This window comes from Hyla sarda, chromosome 3 (genome assembly GCF_029499605.1).
Source record: "Hyla sarda isolate aHylSar1 chromosome 3, aHylSar1.hap1, whole genome shotgun sequence".
In the NCBI taxonomy this organism is placed as follows: domain Eukaryota; kingdom Metazoa; phylum Chordata; class Amphibia; order Anura; family Hylidae; genus Hyla; species Hyla sarda.
Window position 1 is genome coordinate 211,868,296 of NC_079191.1, and position 17,218 is coordinate 211,885,513.

Consider the following 17,218-nt stretch of genomic DNA (forward strand, 5'->3'; position numbering starts at 1 on the left):
CACTGAAAAAAAAAAAAGTAGAAAAGTCTATTTCAGTGAGGCCCGTGTGTCAATTTTGATTCCTGGGTATCCCACAAACCCAGGAATCCGTGGCTCATAATTGTTCGGAACTGGGGTCCAGGCGGGGTCATCTGTCAGGGGCACAGGGTCACTAGTATGAGGGACAGGGAAACTTGTACTGGGAAGAGGAACGCTAGTTTGGTGGGGGCCTCTGCTGGCGTTGCCCTGTGGTGCCGTCTTCTAGGGGGCTCATCATCACTGGATGATGAGGGGGAAGAGGAAGAAAGAAGGAAAGAGGGGTCTTCCTCTTCTCCTTCACTGACGGATTTGGAGTCGGAGACAATAAAGGAATATGCCTCCTTCACCAAATATACCCTCTGAGACATTGTAATGGGAAGGGGGTTAATGTAGGTGTCTACGGGTACGTGTGTTTTGCACTTTATTTCAAAGAGTGTAATGTAGTGTTGTGTTTTTTACGTTTTGAACAGTAAGGAAAAAAAGCCAAAAACGCAAAAACAATAAAATAAAAATACAACCCCCCCCCCCCAAAGCTGATCAGTAAAAAAGATTACTGATCAGCAATCAGGGTCTGGCAATGCAGCACCAAACAGTTGGTGGCACAGACCACGGTCACCCCAAAAATAAGCGGAAAAAAAATAAACGAATAAACGCTACACCCCCCCAAAAAACTGGTGTGAGGCAGCAGCACCCTAAAGTACTGTCTGGGTCAGTCAGGTGACCCCCAGACAGTACAGGGGCGAAGCTGAAAACTTTTTTTTTCTTCCTGCCTAACCTCTCCCTGCCTCCTGTAACCTGCCCCTCACCACTCACCAATGATCTAGTCAGCGGATTGAAAGCCCCAGCGTGCCCGCAGCAGGTCGGGGTCCCATAGCTCCGCTCTGCTCACTGACCCGAACTGCAGTGAGTGGGCAGAGCGGAGGAATGGGAATTCATATTCCCCACCACTGCAATGATTGGACAGTCGACCGGGACCATCCGATAACATCGCTCAGGAGGTGGCACCCATGCCACCTCCCTTCTGGGGCTCGAGGGGCTCAGACAGCGTCAGTCACCATTATCTTCCGGGTAACCAGAGACCAGATTGGCCCGGAAGATCGGTGATTGGGGACCCCACTGGGCAATATGCCGGGATAGCTGCTGTTAGATAATAGCAGCCATCCTGGCCCGTTCACCACGTCTGGTGAAGCGGTGATCCCAGAACACAGCGCTGTAAATATATGGCGCTGTGTGCTAAGATGCGCTTAGCAGCACCATACATTTACGGCGCGTGTCCTTAAGGGGCTAAACTACAATTCAAAAAGCAATGCCTGGTTTTTATCAGTTAATTTTCATTAAAATTTTATTCATTATTAATTTTGTCAGTTTCAAGTTATTTCAGGCAACATTTTGGATTTTTCTGTCTTTAACAAAAGGCTACCAATAATTTTGTCCATGTCTGCATCTGCACTGTATCGACATTGTGCTCCCTGTATCGGCATTGTGCTTTTATGTTTCCCACTGTTGGGGCAGCATGAATGATGATAGCTGACAGGTTCCTTTTAAGAATGTTTACAGTGATGTTAGAGATCCTGTGCTTGTGGACAGTGAAAAGAGCTGGTGTATTCACTGACCAGACTCACAGTTAGTAACACTAAGAGAATTACAGTATGGTGACCAATGGGGGGTTTGTAAATGTGGCCCGGATATCCAAACGAGCCAAATCCCTTCATCAAAAGCCAAATGGTGCGCTGTCCCCTCTGAGCCCTGCCGTTCGCCAATACAGCACTTTATGTCTACATATGGGGTATTTTAATACTTGGGAGGTGGGAGGGTTCTTTTTCATTGTTTACCCCTAGTGGAAATTAAAAATGTGGGACTGCAACAACATGCTAGTTGAAAAAAGTAAACTTTTCTTTTTTACAGCCCACTGTTCTAAAAGTCTTGGAATCACATGTGGTGGTCTAAATGTGCACCGCACCCCTTGTTACATTCCTTAAGTCTGTACTTTACTAAATGGGTCACTTGTGAGGGGTTTCCACCATCCTGGCACCATGGGGGCTTTGTAAACACATGTCCACCCAACGTTCAATCCAGACAAATCCACTCACCAAAAGCCTAATGGCGCCTGAACAGCACTTTACATCCACACACATTGTATTTCCGTACTTAAAATATTCATTAAAAAATATACCCTTTGTGGAAATTAAAAAGTTTAGGCTAGTGTAAAGTTTTCATTTCCACATCCCACTTTTCCCAAAATCTTGGAACCACCTGTGGGATTAAAATGCTCATTGCACCCCTTTTTACATTTCTTAAGGGGTATAATTTAAAAAAATAGTGTCCTTATCCTTGTCTTTCTCACTTTCTCATGTTTCAGCATCCCAAAGCCTATGTAAACATGAAATGATTCTGGATAAAATACCCAAATAAAAAGGTCTCTAAAGGGGTCTCAAAATTTACTAGGTGCTCCTTCATGTTGACTCAAGTTGCGCACTAGGTCCACATATGGGATATTTTTATTGTATTTTTGTGTTAATAGCTGCTGTGTATCGAAAATGTTGGATTAAAATTGAATATCTGCAAAGAAAATGGGTTAGCAAATGTTTTAATTATCATTTTGAATACATTGGGAGTGCAGTTTTAAAATGGCGTGTTTTAGAGTATGTTCACTCTGCGGAATCTCCGCTTGCAGATGTCATGACCGTGGGTGGACAGAGAGTGAGCCCTAAGCTGTCCCTAGCAAAACTCTCCCTGCCTAATTGCCCATCCGCCCTATCGGCAGATTGACAACTTGGAACCGGTCCCTTCCTGCGCTATGCAATGGGCGTAAAAGTACACAAATAATACAGTACATAGTCGGGGACAGGTCAGAAAACGTAAGGGGAAAACAACCAAACAACCAGATAAACCAGGCAGGATATAAAAATACAAACAGGGCAGGATATAGCGTACTAACATAATGTTCACAAACCGGAATCAAGATAAATGGCAGATATGAATACATGAACCAGACTAGATATGGAATAATGAACCCAAAGAAAAAAGGAGCTACTCAGAAATTATAAGTGAAATATAGAATATAAACTTTATTTAATGATATTATTAAAAACATAGTGCAATATGTTAAAAAAGGAGGAATACGGCACAGACAGGCGGCATACCTGGGACAATGGCAATAAATGTGCAAATACTGCTAAATCTCATTAAATTTATGTATACAATTACTGAGGCAAGGGGGTACAGTAGATACATATGCTGGCAATTCCAGTTAAAGTGCAAGTGCAAACAGGATAAGGCCTAAGCATTAATCATATAGTGACAAATAAATAACATATACATACCGCAGTAATATAGAGAAAGTACTGCAAGTCCCAGGATGCCGCCACCCCTACACGTGTTTCGGTCTGCTGATCTTCGTCCGGGGGTGACGGCATCCATGAAATAGTGGCTATTTATGTGCCCAAGGACCAATCAGGAATAGCTCCGGGCGGAAGTAATAGGTAAAGAATCGCCTTACCTGGTCCAAAACATTGGCGCACACTCTCTGCATCATCCCCAACGTTCGCGCCGCGAGCCAGCGCGTCAAGTGATGGTCACATGATGGCTCACGTGGATGATGCAGAGAGTGTGCGCCAATGTTTTGGACCAGGTAAGGCGATTCTTTACCTATTACTTCCGCCCGGAGCTATTCCTGATTGGTCCTTGGGCACATAAATAGCCACTATTTCATGGATGCCGTCACCCCCGGACGAAGGTCAGCAGACCGAAACACGTGTAGGGGTGGCGGCATCCTGGGACTTGCAGTACTTTCTCTATATTACTGCGGTATGTATATGTTATTTATTTGTCACTATATGATTAATGCTTAGGCCTTATCCTGTTTGCACTTGCACTTTAACTGGAATTGCCAGCATATGTATCTACTGTACCCCCTTGCCTCAGTAATTGTATACATAAATTTAATGAGATTTAGCAGTATTTGCACATTTATTGCCATTGTCCCAGGTATGCCGCCTGTCTGTGCCGTATTCCTCCTTTTTTAACATATTGCACTATGTTTTTAATAATATCATTAAATAAAGTTTATATTCTATATTTCACTTATAATTTCTGAGTAGCTCCTTTTTTCTTTGGGTTCATTATTATTTGGAGTCTAACAAAGAGGCTGTTTTGCCTACGTGGCTAGGGGTTGAGGTGGATATATATATTTATTCTCTTTTACATGAATACCCAACTTTGGGCAACACCATACATTTCTAATACTCATTGATTTGCTCATACCCCACACAGTAGCGCTTGTTTTCATGTTCTTGTTGTATAGATATGGAATAAGTATACAGCAAAAACCAGGAGATGCGGGGATGAACAGATGAACTGAATGTCAAACGCTAAAAAGGTCAGGGAGCATACAACACCGTTCACACTGAACACTGAACAAAGAACACACTAGACTCCCCACTCCAAACATGGAGGGACATCAATACCAAAGACAAATAGAATCCTAGCCAGCAGACACACTCCACCGTGTGATCAGGATACTGGCCTAGAAGGAAACAGAAATATAATAAACGGAACACTAGACTGAGGACCAAATTAATCTGAGCAGACTCCAGAGAAAAAATCAAAAGCCAAACTCCAAAACATGGAGGACTATGGGTCAGGATACTAAACAGGAATACTAAATACAGAGCACGGGTACAAGCACAAGACTCACAGTGTGAACACAGACTAGGTTCATAATAAGGTTAAAACCAAGCAGACTAAAATCTATATAATAAACCATGGTTAAAACTCAGACAGACATAGCAAAGATGAATCATAAAAATAACTAATCACCAGCCCCAGAGTACCAGCAGAGCTCGGATTTTAAAAAACCACACCCAAGCTGTCATAGGCTGAGAGCATTAACTATTCTCTAGCCAGCGAGAATAGCACAGAAAACTGCCTAGACACAAACCCAATGTCTGAACAGACCCCAAAACAGAAAAATACAAAAATGGACATTACAGCAGAATTCCGTGAGCAGAGATTCCATCTGGCGGCTACTGCTGAACTACTTCGGCAGCAGGACCCGATGGCACTGTGCCGTCACCATTGACGGCTATGCAGTGCTTACGGACTTCCGCAGAGAATGAATATGTTCTTTCTTTGCGCTGAACATTTTCAGCGGCGGAATTGAAATTTCTCAATGTGAATGGGTCTCGCGGAAGACCCATTCACACTCATGGTAATGTTCACCCATAGTTCCACTAGCGGAATTCCACTCACGGAATTTTGCTGGAATTACACAGTGTGAACACACCCTTATGGGGTTTTTCTAACATAAAGATCCCTCAAATCCACCGAAAAACTGGTCCCTCAAAAATTCGGATTTCGAAATTGTTGTGAAAATTTTGAAAATTGTCGCTAAACTTTTAAGTTCTAAGTTCTTAAAAAAGTTAAGGCATGTTTAACAAATGACACCAACAAAAAGTTGCCACATTGTAAATGTGAATCAATATCTAATTTATGAAGCATGACCATCTTTCAAATTTTTTTTTTTGGGTCTTTTTACAAAAAAAAATCCTCTAAAAGTATTAACCTATATTTACCACTAACATAAATTAGAATATGTCACAAAAAACACACATTCTCAGAATCACTAGTATAGGTAAAAGTAGCCCAAAGTTTTCAATATATAAAGTCACTCATCTTATTTGAAAAATGTGTTCTCAAGGCCCAATAGTGTCCTTTGTAGGGTTAAAACTGCTTTCTGTTCTGAGATCTTAGCTACATGTAAAGACAGATCTTTTGGGTGGCCTTTAAAGGTGTTATGTCTGGTTGCTTATTCTTTTCCCAAGAATATCAGGTAGCCACAGCCATTGGGAATAACATGACTGAAAGCAATGAGAAATACTACTATCCCAAACTGGTCGTGAAAAAAAGATGAACATTCTAAAGTTATCTTCATTTTTTTATTTGTAACAGGGCCGTGTAGATTTCCTGCAGCTAATGTTGGATTCTAGAGTAGAAGATGACAGTGGCTTAAAGAAGGAGCAGAAAGGTATATCACATTTTTAAATGATGTATATAGACCTAGAGATCACTTTACTATGATGAACACCTACGTAATACTTTGCTGGACCAGCTTTTGCCCATATTTATGCATGCTGTCTGACATTCTACTGTCCATTGAGATACTGAAATCTGGCCTAGTCCCTGATGCATATTATCTGTTATATAATGCACTACCTTAGTGTGTGCAAAAAGGTTCCACCCAGCTACACTTTTCAACAGCTATTTACCACCACAAGCATTATGTTTTTGTCTTAAAATCCACTCATTCAAAATAGGTTTTACTTAAAGGGGCACTCCGGTGGGAAAAAAAATGTAAATCAACTGGTGCCAGAAAGTTTGTAAATTACTTCTATTTGAAAATCTTAATCCTTTCAGTACTTATCAGCTACTGTATGCTACACAGGAAGTTCTTTTCTTTTTTAATTTCCTTTCTGTCTTACCACAGTGCTCTCTGCTGACACCTGTCCATTTTAGGGACTGTCCGGAGCAGGATAGGTTTGCTATGGGGATTTGCTTCTACTCTGGAAAGTTCCTAAAATGGACAGAGGTGTCAGCAGAGAGCACCGTGGTCAGACAGAAAGGAAATTCAAAAAGAAAATAACTTCCTGTGGAACATACAGGAGCTGATAAGTACTGGAAGGATTAAGATTTTTTAATAGAAGTAATTTAAAATCTGTTTAACTTTCTGGCACAAGTTGATTTGAGAAAAAAAATGTTTTACAGTGGATTACCCCTTTAAATCCTTTACATTCTGGAAGCCCAGTGTGCTTTTCTTTACAGCTCTGACAGATGAAGAGATTACAGCTCAGTCTATTATTTTCCTTCTGGCTGGGTTTGAGACCACAAGTATGACTTTGACTAATGTGTTTTATAATCTGGCAACCCACCCTGATGTTCAGAAGAAACTACAGGAGGAGATTGACTCACATCTTTCTGATAAGGTAAAAATTTGGTGATGTGCATGCATAGTAATCACATCTACTTATGTAATTTTGGAGACAAGTGTTTTTCTGAATGTAGTGTGCACTTAAAGGGAACCTGTCATGAGATTTTACAATATATCCCTCATGACAACGCATTATGTATTGTAAAATCTTCCTCACCATCCCCAGGCGATGTTCCTGTCTGCAGGGATGGTGAAGATATAATGTTAGAAAGTGTTACTTGTCAACTGTGTAAGTAGTCCCCTGGGCGGGGAGCTATACTTACCTAGTCCCATCATCTTCAGCTGTAATCACGCCCCCCCTCAGCGTGTTTGACAACTCAGGCATGGCCCGTGTCAACGCTCTTCTCTGTCTGCTTAGGGAGCAGAGCGGTAACGAGGGTTTTGCCATGCTTTATATATTGTAAAATATCATGACAGGTTCCCTTTACAAATTGAGGAGCAAAAATGTTGCTTTCAACCTTTCATTTTACCAGAGTCATTTGAAAAATGAAAGTTGAGCTGTGATTGATTGCTATGGGTAACAAAAACAGTTTTTATCTCAGACAGATTGATAAATCATGGCCGTTATGTTTTAGGTTTGTTGAGACATCATGACTGTTACTGATACATTTTCCTATCTCTTTTAAAAAGATATTCATTATTATTATTACTGCAGCATACAGTACAAAAGTACAGAATTTACAAATAATCCCCATTATCTAGCTACATAGGATAATATATGTTTTAGGAAAATGTATATCATTTTCATGTATCTCCAGGCTAGCCCTACATACGACATATTGAAGCAGATGGAATATCTTGATATGGTGATTCAGGAAACTCTCCGTATGTACCCACCAGCAGGGAGACTAGAGAGGGTTTCAAAGCAAACAGTTGAGATTAATGGTGTCACCATACCAAAAGGGACCGTGTGCATGATTCCAACATATGTGCTGCACCACGATCCTGAATTTTGGACTGAACCTGAAGAATTCCATCCTGAGAGGTAATTATACCTGATAGTATATAACTTATACTTCCTAACTGTACCAAAACATCTAAAAAAATAAGGGGATAATCAACTTTTTATCTTCTCTGGAATATAACAATAAAAAAAACAACAACAAAAGAGTAATAGTATGGCCATTTTAAATATAACTACATACAAGTGTTCCTGTTTGTATTATTGGTAGTAAAAAAAAAAAATAGGAGCACATCCAAGTTGGCATGAAGTTGTGAATATTAATATCATTTATCATGCTAATAACATAACATGCTAAAAACTCAGATACATGTCAATGGCAAAAACATTTTCCAAAATCCATCTCATATGGAGCCATAATAGTGGATAGGGAGCCATAATAGTGCATGGGGCCTTTGAATTTTGCACATTGTGGCATGTTTCCTTGCTCCCCCTCCTATTCCTGTACCTTCTTGAATGACAGTCAGCTGGAAGCCTAGCTGTGTTTTCAAATCTTGTTCCTGTGCTGTGCATACAAATTGGGGGTAGGTGCCAGATTTGAAAGCTGGGCGCGGCCTCCAACTTTGTCAGTCAAACAAACAGGAATAGGGAAGGGAAGGGGAGCGCGGAGACATTCCAGCCCTCAGCACTTCAGCAGTTTGGGAACACTTTGCATCAGAGAATAAAAGCATTTGTGTACATCAATTAGAGATGAGCGAACTTACAGTAAATTCGATTCCTCACAAACTTCTTGGCTCGGCAGTTGATGACTTATCCTGCATAAATTAGTTCAGCATTCAGGTGCTCTGGTGGGCTGGAAAAAGGTGGATACAGTCCTAGGAAAGAGTCTCCTAGGACTGTATCCACCTTTTCCAGCCCACCGGAGCACCTGAAAGCTCAACTAATTTATGCAGGATAAGTTATCAACTGCCAAGCCGAGAAGTTCGTGAAGAATCAAATTTACTGTACGTTCACTCATCTCTAACATCAATGTTTCTCTAGCAGGTTCTTTCAGACTCCCCAACAGGTCATATTTTCAGGATTTCCTTAGTCTTTCACAGGTGATATACCTGTAGTGATGCCTGATACACTGACCAGAATTATATCACCTGTGACAGACTAACGAAATCCAGAAAACATGACCTTATGGGGGGTCTTGAGGACCGCGCTTGAGAAACACTGGTCTACATTATGGAAGCACAGACAGATATATGAAAGTTACCATGTGTTTCCTTGTCCTAACAAATATTTAACAGTGTCAGCAATTTGGAACATTAATTGCAACTGACAGGTTCCCTTTAAAATATAAATAAATATATGTAAATATAAAAATAAATAATGTGTTTGCTCAGGTTTCCTTTATCTAAGTTTCATTTATCTAAATTAAAATTTTATCTGTCACATGAAAATATGCATATGAAACTAAAGGCACTGTAAGATATTCTTAAGTAAGAGGATACAGATAATATCTGTATAAATCCTGTGAGCAAATGTTTATTCCATCAAAAAATTTGTTTTTATTGCCCGGTGCATAGTCGAGAGAGAAACATGACCGAGGGTATTCTGTGCCCAAGGGCTGCATAGTCTCTGTGCTGTAAATCACTGGCCATTGTCAGAGAGACTGTGCTCATCTTACACTACTTGCTGTAGTTTTGCATGGTGGCACAAACGTAGTGGATTATTGAAGGCAGTCCCTAATCTGTCACCGTCACCACACCTGCACCTCTAGAGATACAGACTCTGATCTCTCTCCCTGCTGTCATTATGTTGGTGAAGACTTCAGCAAGGCTTACCGCTGTAAGCCTAGCACAGCCTGTCTACTGATTGGAGGAAGGGATGGAATTTATGGTACAGAAGCGCTGCAGCCCTAGGGCACAGAAAACGCTAGGCCACGCCTCTCTGAATGTGCAATGGCCATAAGATGCAGAATAAACACATGCCCACTGGATTAATACAGGTAGCATTTTTATCCTCTTACTGAAGAGTATGTTGCAGTGACTCTAGTTTCCTAGTCATATTTTATATGACAGATTAGCTTCAAAGGGGTATTCCCGGGCAAAAACATTTTATCCCCTATCCAAAGGATAGGGGATAAGATGTCTGATCACAGGGGGCCCGTCGATGGGACCCCCCGCGATCTCCATGCAGCACCCGTATTCTATGCAGGAGATGCGTCTCCAGTTTTGGAAACCTCTGGGTTTCCGGGACTGGGGACGTGACTTCACCCCACGCCCCCTCCATTCATGTCTATGGGAGGGGGTGCGATGGCCGTCACGCCCCCTCCCATAGACATGAATGGAGGTGGCATAACGTCCCCAGTCCCGGATGTGTCCGAAACAGGAGACGCAGCTCCTGCATAGAATGCAAGTGCTGCAGGGAGATCGCGGGGGTCCCAGTGGCAGCCCCCCGCGATCAGACATTTTATCCCCTCCTTTGGATAGGGGATAAAATGTTTTTGCCCAGAATACTCCTTTAAGGTTTTCAAACCATTTAGCATCACAAATCAGCAGTAACAGGGGAAGAGGTATACACATGTTCTCTACAATAAAGATATGTATTTGTTTTCTCCAGATTCAGTAAGGAAAACAAAGAAACACATACTCCATACACCTTTCTGCCATTTGGAGATGGACCAAGGAACTGTATAGGGATGAGATTTGCTATGCTGAGTATGAAAGTAGCCATCACAGCTATTCTCCAGCATTTCAGCTGTCGACCATGTAAAGACACATTGGTGAGCTAATTACTCCATATGCATTCAACTTGTGTGTTTTTTTTTGTTCTCTAAAAAAATTATATTATTCAGCTAAACAAATACATTTTTCCTTCCTACATGGATGTTTTGCAATATAACATTCCAACCTGCATATATATATATATATATATATATATATATATATATATATATATATACACACACACACACACACACACATTTTCCCATGATAAACACATGTACCTCTATATAAATTAACAAATAACACTGGATATAAGGAGGGACATTATCACTATACATATTATCATTATAGTGTTACTGACTAAATCCTGTATACTGAGACCAATATTGCTAATAATACCAGCTTACAAGGAGGAAATATTATCAACATAAATATTACCATAATACAATTTTTACCAAATTCAGTCTACTGAGAGCAATATTACCAATAACACCAGTATACAAGAAGGTATATTATCACTATACATATTGACCATTATACTGTTACTGACCAAATTCTGTATACTGAGACAAATATTACCAATAATACCAGTATACAAGAAGGAAATATTATCACCATACAGTGACCATAAAGTGGTAGATATCAGCTCTACACTGGCTCTGCAGACCATATAAGTGCACAACTACATCAGGTGACTCGCAGGTGATGTCTTCTCTAATTGGAGTCGTTCACTTTCAGTACTCTTCTCTATCAGGCCCAGACGGTCATGACAATTTCTTCCAGCTGCAACTCATCTCCACAGAACCTGCCAAACAAACATTTTAGGCTCCGCACTTTTCCAGTACCTACAGCGCTCCAAACAGTAATGATAACCCCCTTGGTGTGTCATACAGTAGGGTGGGCAGATAAGTGGGTTGGGGAAGAGTAGGTAGGTCCCCCCATTAGGTAGTTAGGTCACTACAATAGGTAGACAAACTTCTTCATATAGTTTTCCCCATTACGCAGGTGTTCGAGTAGGTAGGTGCCACCTGCAGTCATTCTCTGTAGGCAGTAGCCACCCCCTAGAGGTAAGGGTTCCTTCCTGTAGGCAGTAGCTCCTCTTGTACATAGTAGCCCTCTGCATATAGTTGCAGTCCCTTGTATATTATAGCAGCCCCCTGTATAGAAGTAGCACCTCCCATATAGTAGTAGCAGTTCCCCCTCGCGCATATAGTAGCAGCAGCCCCCTTCTTTAAGTAGTTGTATTAGCAGCCCCCTTTGGGTAGTTGCCCCCTTTAGGTAGTAGATGCAGCCCCTTTTAGGCAATAGTAGCAGCCCCCTATAGGTAGTAGGTAGCATCAGCTCCTCTTAGTAAAAGCAGTCCCCTTTAGGTAGTATTAGTGGCAGCCCCTTTAGGTTGTAGTTGCAGCAGCCCCCTATAGGCAGTAGTAGTTGCAGACCCCTTGAGGTAGTAGTGGTAACCCCCTTTAGGTAGTAATATCAGCCCCTTTAGTTATTAGAAGTAGTAACCCCTATCAGGTAGTAATAGTAGACCCCTTAAGGTATAATCAGTAGTAACCCCCTATAGGTAAAATAACATCCCCCTTTAGTAACCCCCTTTAGGTAGTAATAGCAGCCTCTATTATTAACCCCCTTAGGTAGTAATAGCAGCCCCCTTTAGTAACCCTCTTAAGGCAGTTGCAGTCAAAAAACACTAAAGACATCACCTACCTCCCATGCAGTCTCTTTCCCTCTCCGCTCTGTGCTCCAGCACATGATGACATCATTCATGCACTGGAGTGCAAAGGAAGAGACCCTCTACCTCTTGTGGCTGCCTGCATATTGTGGGCAGCCGCAAGAGTTATTGACAAGAAGAGGACGCAATGGCTCTTTGCTGTGTCAAACAGCCAAACTCTGCATTTTACTATAGGTGCGTCACTAAGACGTGCATATAGTTAAATGCATTCCGAACCAACAGGCCTTTTGGATGGCCTGGCACACCGGGCAAATGCCCAGTGTGCCCGATGGCCAGTCGGCCCTGTACTGAATCCTTTCAGTCTGTTTTGGCGAAAATTTCAGTTTTAACCATTTGTTTTCAAATCCATCAAATCCAAGAAAGGAGACACAGGCAAATTGGCTTTAGCTTCTTCTTGTAACAAGCAGCCAAAGCCAATTTAAGATTAAAGGTACATTCACACGAACAGTATCTGCTACAGATTTGATGCAGCAGATTTCAATGTAAACTAAATGACTGAACACAGCACAGATCCTGTATGCTACAAAATAAACATAGGTAGCTTTTTTTTTTCTTTTTTTTTTTTTACATATCCCCCCCGCTTTCCCATTTGACTTGTTGATGATGCCATAAATGTTACAGTTTATGTTAATTTTGGCAATGCAATGAAAACTTCTCACTGTATATTACTCTGTTTAACAGATGCCAATGGAGTTCAGCACTCAAGGTTTCATGCAGCCGAAGAAACCAATTGTGCTTAAATTTGTGTCCCGAACTACAGCTGATGAGTGAGCAATAGGATACAGATGATCCCATATAACATTATCCAAGAAATTCTATCATTTTTTTTCTCATGTTGTACTACAGTTATGTATTTAAAATGCAAAATGTATAACATTTTTGAAAAACAATTGTTTTTTCTTATTTTTCATAAGTTGCAGCCAAAATAAAGTAGATATAAGATAACATTTTATGTATTGGGTTTCCAATTTTTATTGAAATATAGCTAATTTTTTTAATTTGAAAATTCTATTTTTATGTACTAAGCAAGGTTTGCAGAGCTGAGAAGTGCCAGAACATAGCTGAACCACTCAAAACTAAACCCCTTAAAGGGGTACTCCACCCCTAGACATCTCATAAGATGTTTGATCACGGGCGTCCCACTGCTGGGAACCCCTGATATCTCGCTTGCAGCACCTTGTCATCTGGTGCATGGAGCGAGCTTCGCTCCATGCCTGATGACTGGCGATGCAGGGGCCGGAGGAACGTGACATCACCTTATCCCCTTCCCCTTAATGGAATTCTACAGGGGGGCATGGCAGCGGTCACACCCCCTCCCATAGACTTGCATTGAGGGGCAGGGCCGTGACATCACGTTCCTCCAGCTCCTGCATTGCCAGTCATCAAGCACGGAGCGAAGCTCGCTCCATGCCAGTTGACAGAGATGCTACAGGAGAGATCGCAGGGGTTCCTTTGGATAGGGGATAAGATATCAGGGGCGAAGTACCTCTTTAAGGTATTCACCAGGGGATATACTAAGTATCTTAATGCTATTTATTATTTTTTTTTTTTTGCAGGAATCAATGCAAATTCACAGTAAAAATGTTACATGCTTTTTTTTTTTCCTCTTTTTTTCATGCATCATTCATGAGACATGTTTTTTGTACATAGCTTCTGAAATTAAGGAAATAACCCCAAATGTCCTTTGTTAGGCAATGCATTTCAGGCTGAATGAATTGCAAAGGAATTGGGCAGGTAGAAAGATACCATGCCCCCAGAAGTTACCCCATCTTGAAAACTACACCCCGAAACTAGTCATCAAGTGCACCCTCAGAAGTGCCCACATTTAAAAAAAGTACACCCTAAAAAGGTGTAGGGGTTTATTGAGCATGTGAACCACAAATTCTTGAAATTTTTATTAGTTGGAACAGGGACTGCTCTGGTTGGACATTGGTTGGCTAGGAGAGACGTGCATATGAATAACTGTGATTTCACACACTAGTAACTGATTGGTCTCCCACCAATTATTATATATTGTACTGATATAGTAAGGACTTTAAAACTTATACTTTTTTTAAAGTCATTTAATTCATTTAAAATACCAAAATAACCAAATCACTTTTACTATCGTCCGCCATCAGGTATTATCATATCCACATTGAGTTAGCAGTTCACTTTGCAGTACCGGATACTACTATCCTCTTGGGGAAGCAGGGCGTATGCATATGCCCTGCATCCCCGATCCTTAAGGACCTGTACGCCCTGATCCCGTTTATCGGTTTAAACCGTTCTCACCAGAAGTGAATGGGTTAAACCCGGTGGGTCCCGGTTGCTACGGGCAGCCAAGACGCACGGCTAATGCCGGGCACGGCCGATCGGGCCGATGCCCAGCATTAACCCTTTAGACGCCGCGATCAAAGTTGATCCCGGCGTCTAAAACAAAAGTAAAATAATCCCGGCAGCTCAGCGGAGCTGATTGGGACTATCGCAACAAAATTGCGATGTCCCGATCAGCTTACCGGACGACGGGATGTACCTCACCTGCCTCTCCGTTGTCCGATCAGCGATCTACTGCTCCATGCCTGCACAGCAGGCTAGAGCAGCAGACCGCCGGTTTCACTGATCAGTGCTTTGCAATGATAGAGCACTGAACAGTGTATGCAATCAGAAGACTGCATGTTGTAGCCCCCTAAAAAAAAAGAAATTGTTAAAAAAAAAAAGTGTAATAAAGGTTCATTAACCCCTTCCCTATTAAGAGTTTAAAACACCCCCTCTTTTCCCATTTTTTAAATAAAATAATGCAATAAAGAATAAAAATAATCATATATGGTACTGCGCGTGCGTAAATGTCCGAACTATTAAAATATAAGGTAAGCTAAACCACACGGTCGATGGCGTACACATACAAAAATACCAAAGTCCAAAATTGTTTATTTTGGTCACTTCATATACCATAAAAATATTAATAAAAAGCGATCAAAAAGTCCCATCAAAACAAAAATGGTACCGATAAAAACTAAAAATCCCAGGGGTCCGTCTTGGGTCCTGTTCTGTTTAATATATTTATTAATGACCGTGTAGAGGGGTTGAATAGTAAAGTAACAATCTTTGCAGATGATACTAAACTCTGTAAAGTGGTTAACACTATAGAGGACAGTGCACTGTTACAAATGGATCTGGATAGGTTGGAGGTTTGGGCTGGGAAGTGGCAAATGAGGTACAACACTGATAAATGTAAGGTAATGCACATGGGGAGGAAAAATCCGGGCTGGGGTTATGGATTAAATGGGAGAACACTTGGGACGACTGACATGGAAAAGGACTTAGGAGTCTTAGTTAACAGTAAATTTAGCTGTAGTGACCAGTGTCAAGCAGCTGCTGCCAAGGCTAATAAAATCATGGGGTGCATCAATAGGGGCATAGATGCCCATGACAAGGAAATAATTCTACCGCTGTACAAATCACTAGTCAGACCACACATGGAATACTGTGTACAGTACTGGGAACCAGTGTACAAGACAGATGTAGTGGAGCTGGAGAGGGTTCAGGCAACCAGAGTAATACGGGGAATGGGAGGACTACAGTACCCAGACAGATTATCAGAATTAGGGTTATTTAGTTTACAAAAAAGAAGGCTTAGGGGGAGACCTAATAACTATGTATAAATATATCAGGGGACAGTACAGAGATCTCTCCCATGATCTATTTATACCCAGGACTGTATCTATAACAAGGGGGGATCCTCTACGTTTAGAGGAAAGAAGGTTTCTACACCAGCACAGATGGGGGTTCTTTACTGTAAGAGCAGTGAGACTGTGGAATTATCTGCCTGAGGAGGTGGTCATGGTGAACTCTGTAAAAGAGTTCAAAACTGGTCTGGATGCATTCTTGGAGAGTAATAACATCGCTTGTTATGTATACTAGATTTATAGGGACAGAGCGTTGATCAAGGGATTTATTCTGACATATATATGGAGTCGGGAAGGGTTTTTTGCCTTCCTCTTGATCAACTCAGTAGGGACTCATAAGGGATATAGGTTGAACTTTATGGACTCTGGTCTTTTTTCAACCTCATGAACTATGTTACTAGATAACGGCGCAAAAAATGAGCCCTCATACAGCGCCATACATGGAAAAATAAAAAAGTTATAGGGGTCATAAGATGGCAATTTTAAACATATCAATTTTGGTGCATGTAGTTTATAATTTTTTTAAGAATTAAAATAAAATAAAACCTCTATAAATTGGGCATCATTGTAACCATATGGACCTACAGAATAAAGATATGCTGTCATTTCTACCAAATATTGCACTGCGTAGAAACGTGAGCCCCCAAAAGTTACAAAATGGCGTTTTTTGTTTTTTTTTATTTCACCACACAAATCTTTATTTTTTTTTTTTTGGTTTCGCTGCTGGTTATATTCTAAAATAATTGATGTCATTGCAAAGCACAATTGGTGACGCAAAAAAACAAGCCTGTTTCAAGCTAGTATATGTTAATTTGCTTGAAAACAGTTTGTGGTCAGGGTTCCACATGTGACCAGCAAGACCTACCTACACCAGTAAATAATACTTCTTCAGTGGTTCCTGTAAGGAAACTAATAACACATATGCATAACACTATATAGTAAAGCGGTTGAACTGTGCCCAAAAACCGCGACCGAGGGTTAGCGTTAGAGGGCATACCCTATTATACGCAACGCATGCCCCCATTGTGACGGGGGGCGTGCATTAAATATCCAATGCCCCTCCCACAAATACAGCCTGATAGGCTTATCACTTGTGGTCAGGGCTCCCCACGTGACCGGTAAAACTTACCTACACCAGTAGATAATACTTCTTCAGTGGTTCCTGTAAGGAAACTAATAACACATATGCATAAC

At 41.2% G+C, this 17,218-nt stretch overlaps 1 protein-coding gene across 7 annotated transcripts in view; it reads left to right on the plus strand.

Moving 5' to 3' along the window:
* The window catches only part of LOC130362077 (cytochrome P450 3A9-like), a 124,609-nt gene extending 111,306 nt beyond the window's left edge, over positions 1-13,303 (plus strand). For all 7 annotated transcript variants that reach the window (XM_056566015.1, XM_056566014.1, XM_056566011.1 and 4 more), the window contains 5 exons: positions 5,968-6,043; positions 6,838-6,998; positions 7,762-7,988; positions 10,515-10,677; positions 13,038-13,303. In XM_056566015.1, coding sequence (XP_056421990.1) covers positions 5,968-6,043; positions 6,838-6,998; positions 7,762-7,988; positions 10,515-10,677; positions 13,038-13,127 — 717 coding nt within the window. In that variant the 3' untranslated portion in view covers positions 13,128-13,303. The remainder of the gene's footprint in view (positions 1-5,967; positions 6,044-6,837; positions 6,999-7,761; positions 7,989-10,514; positions 10,678-13,037) is intronic.
* Positions 13,304-17,218: the final 3,915 nt, after the last annotated feature.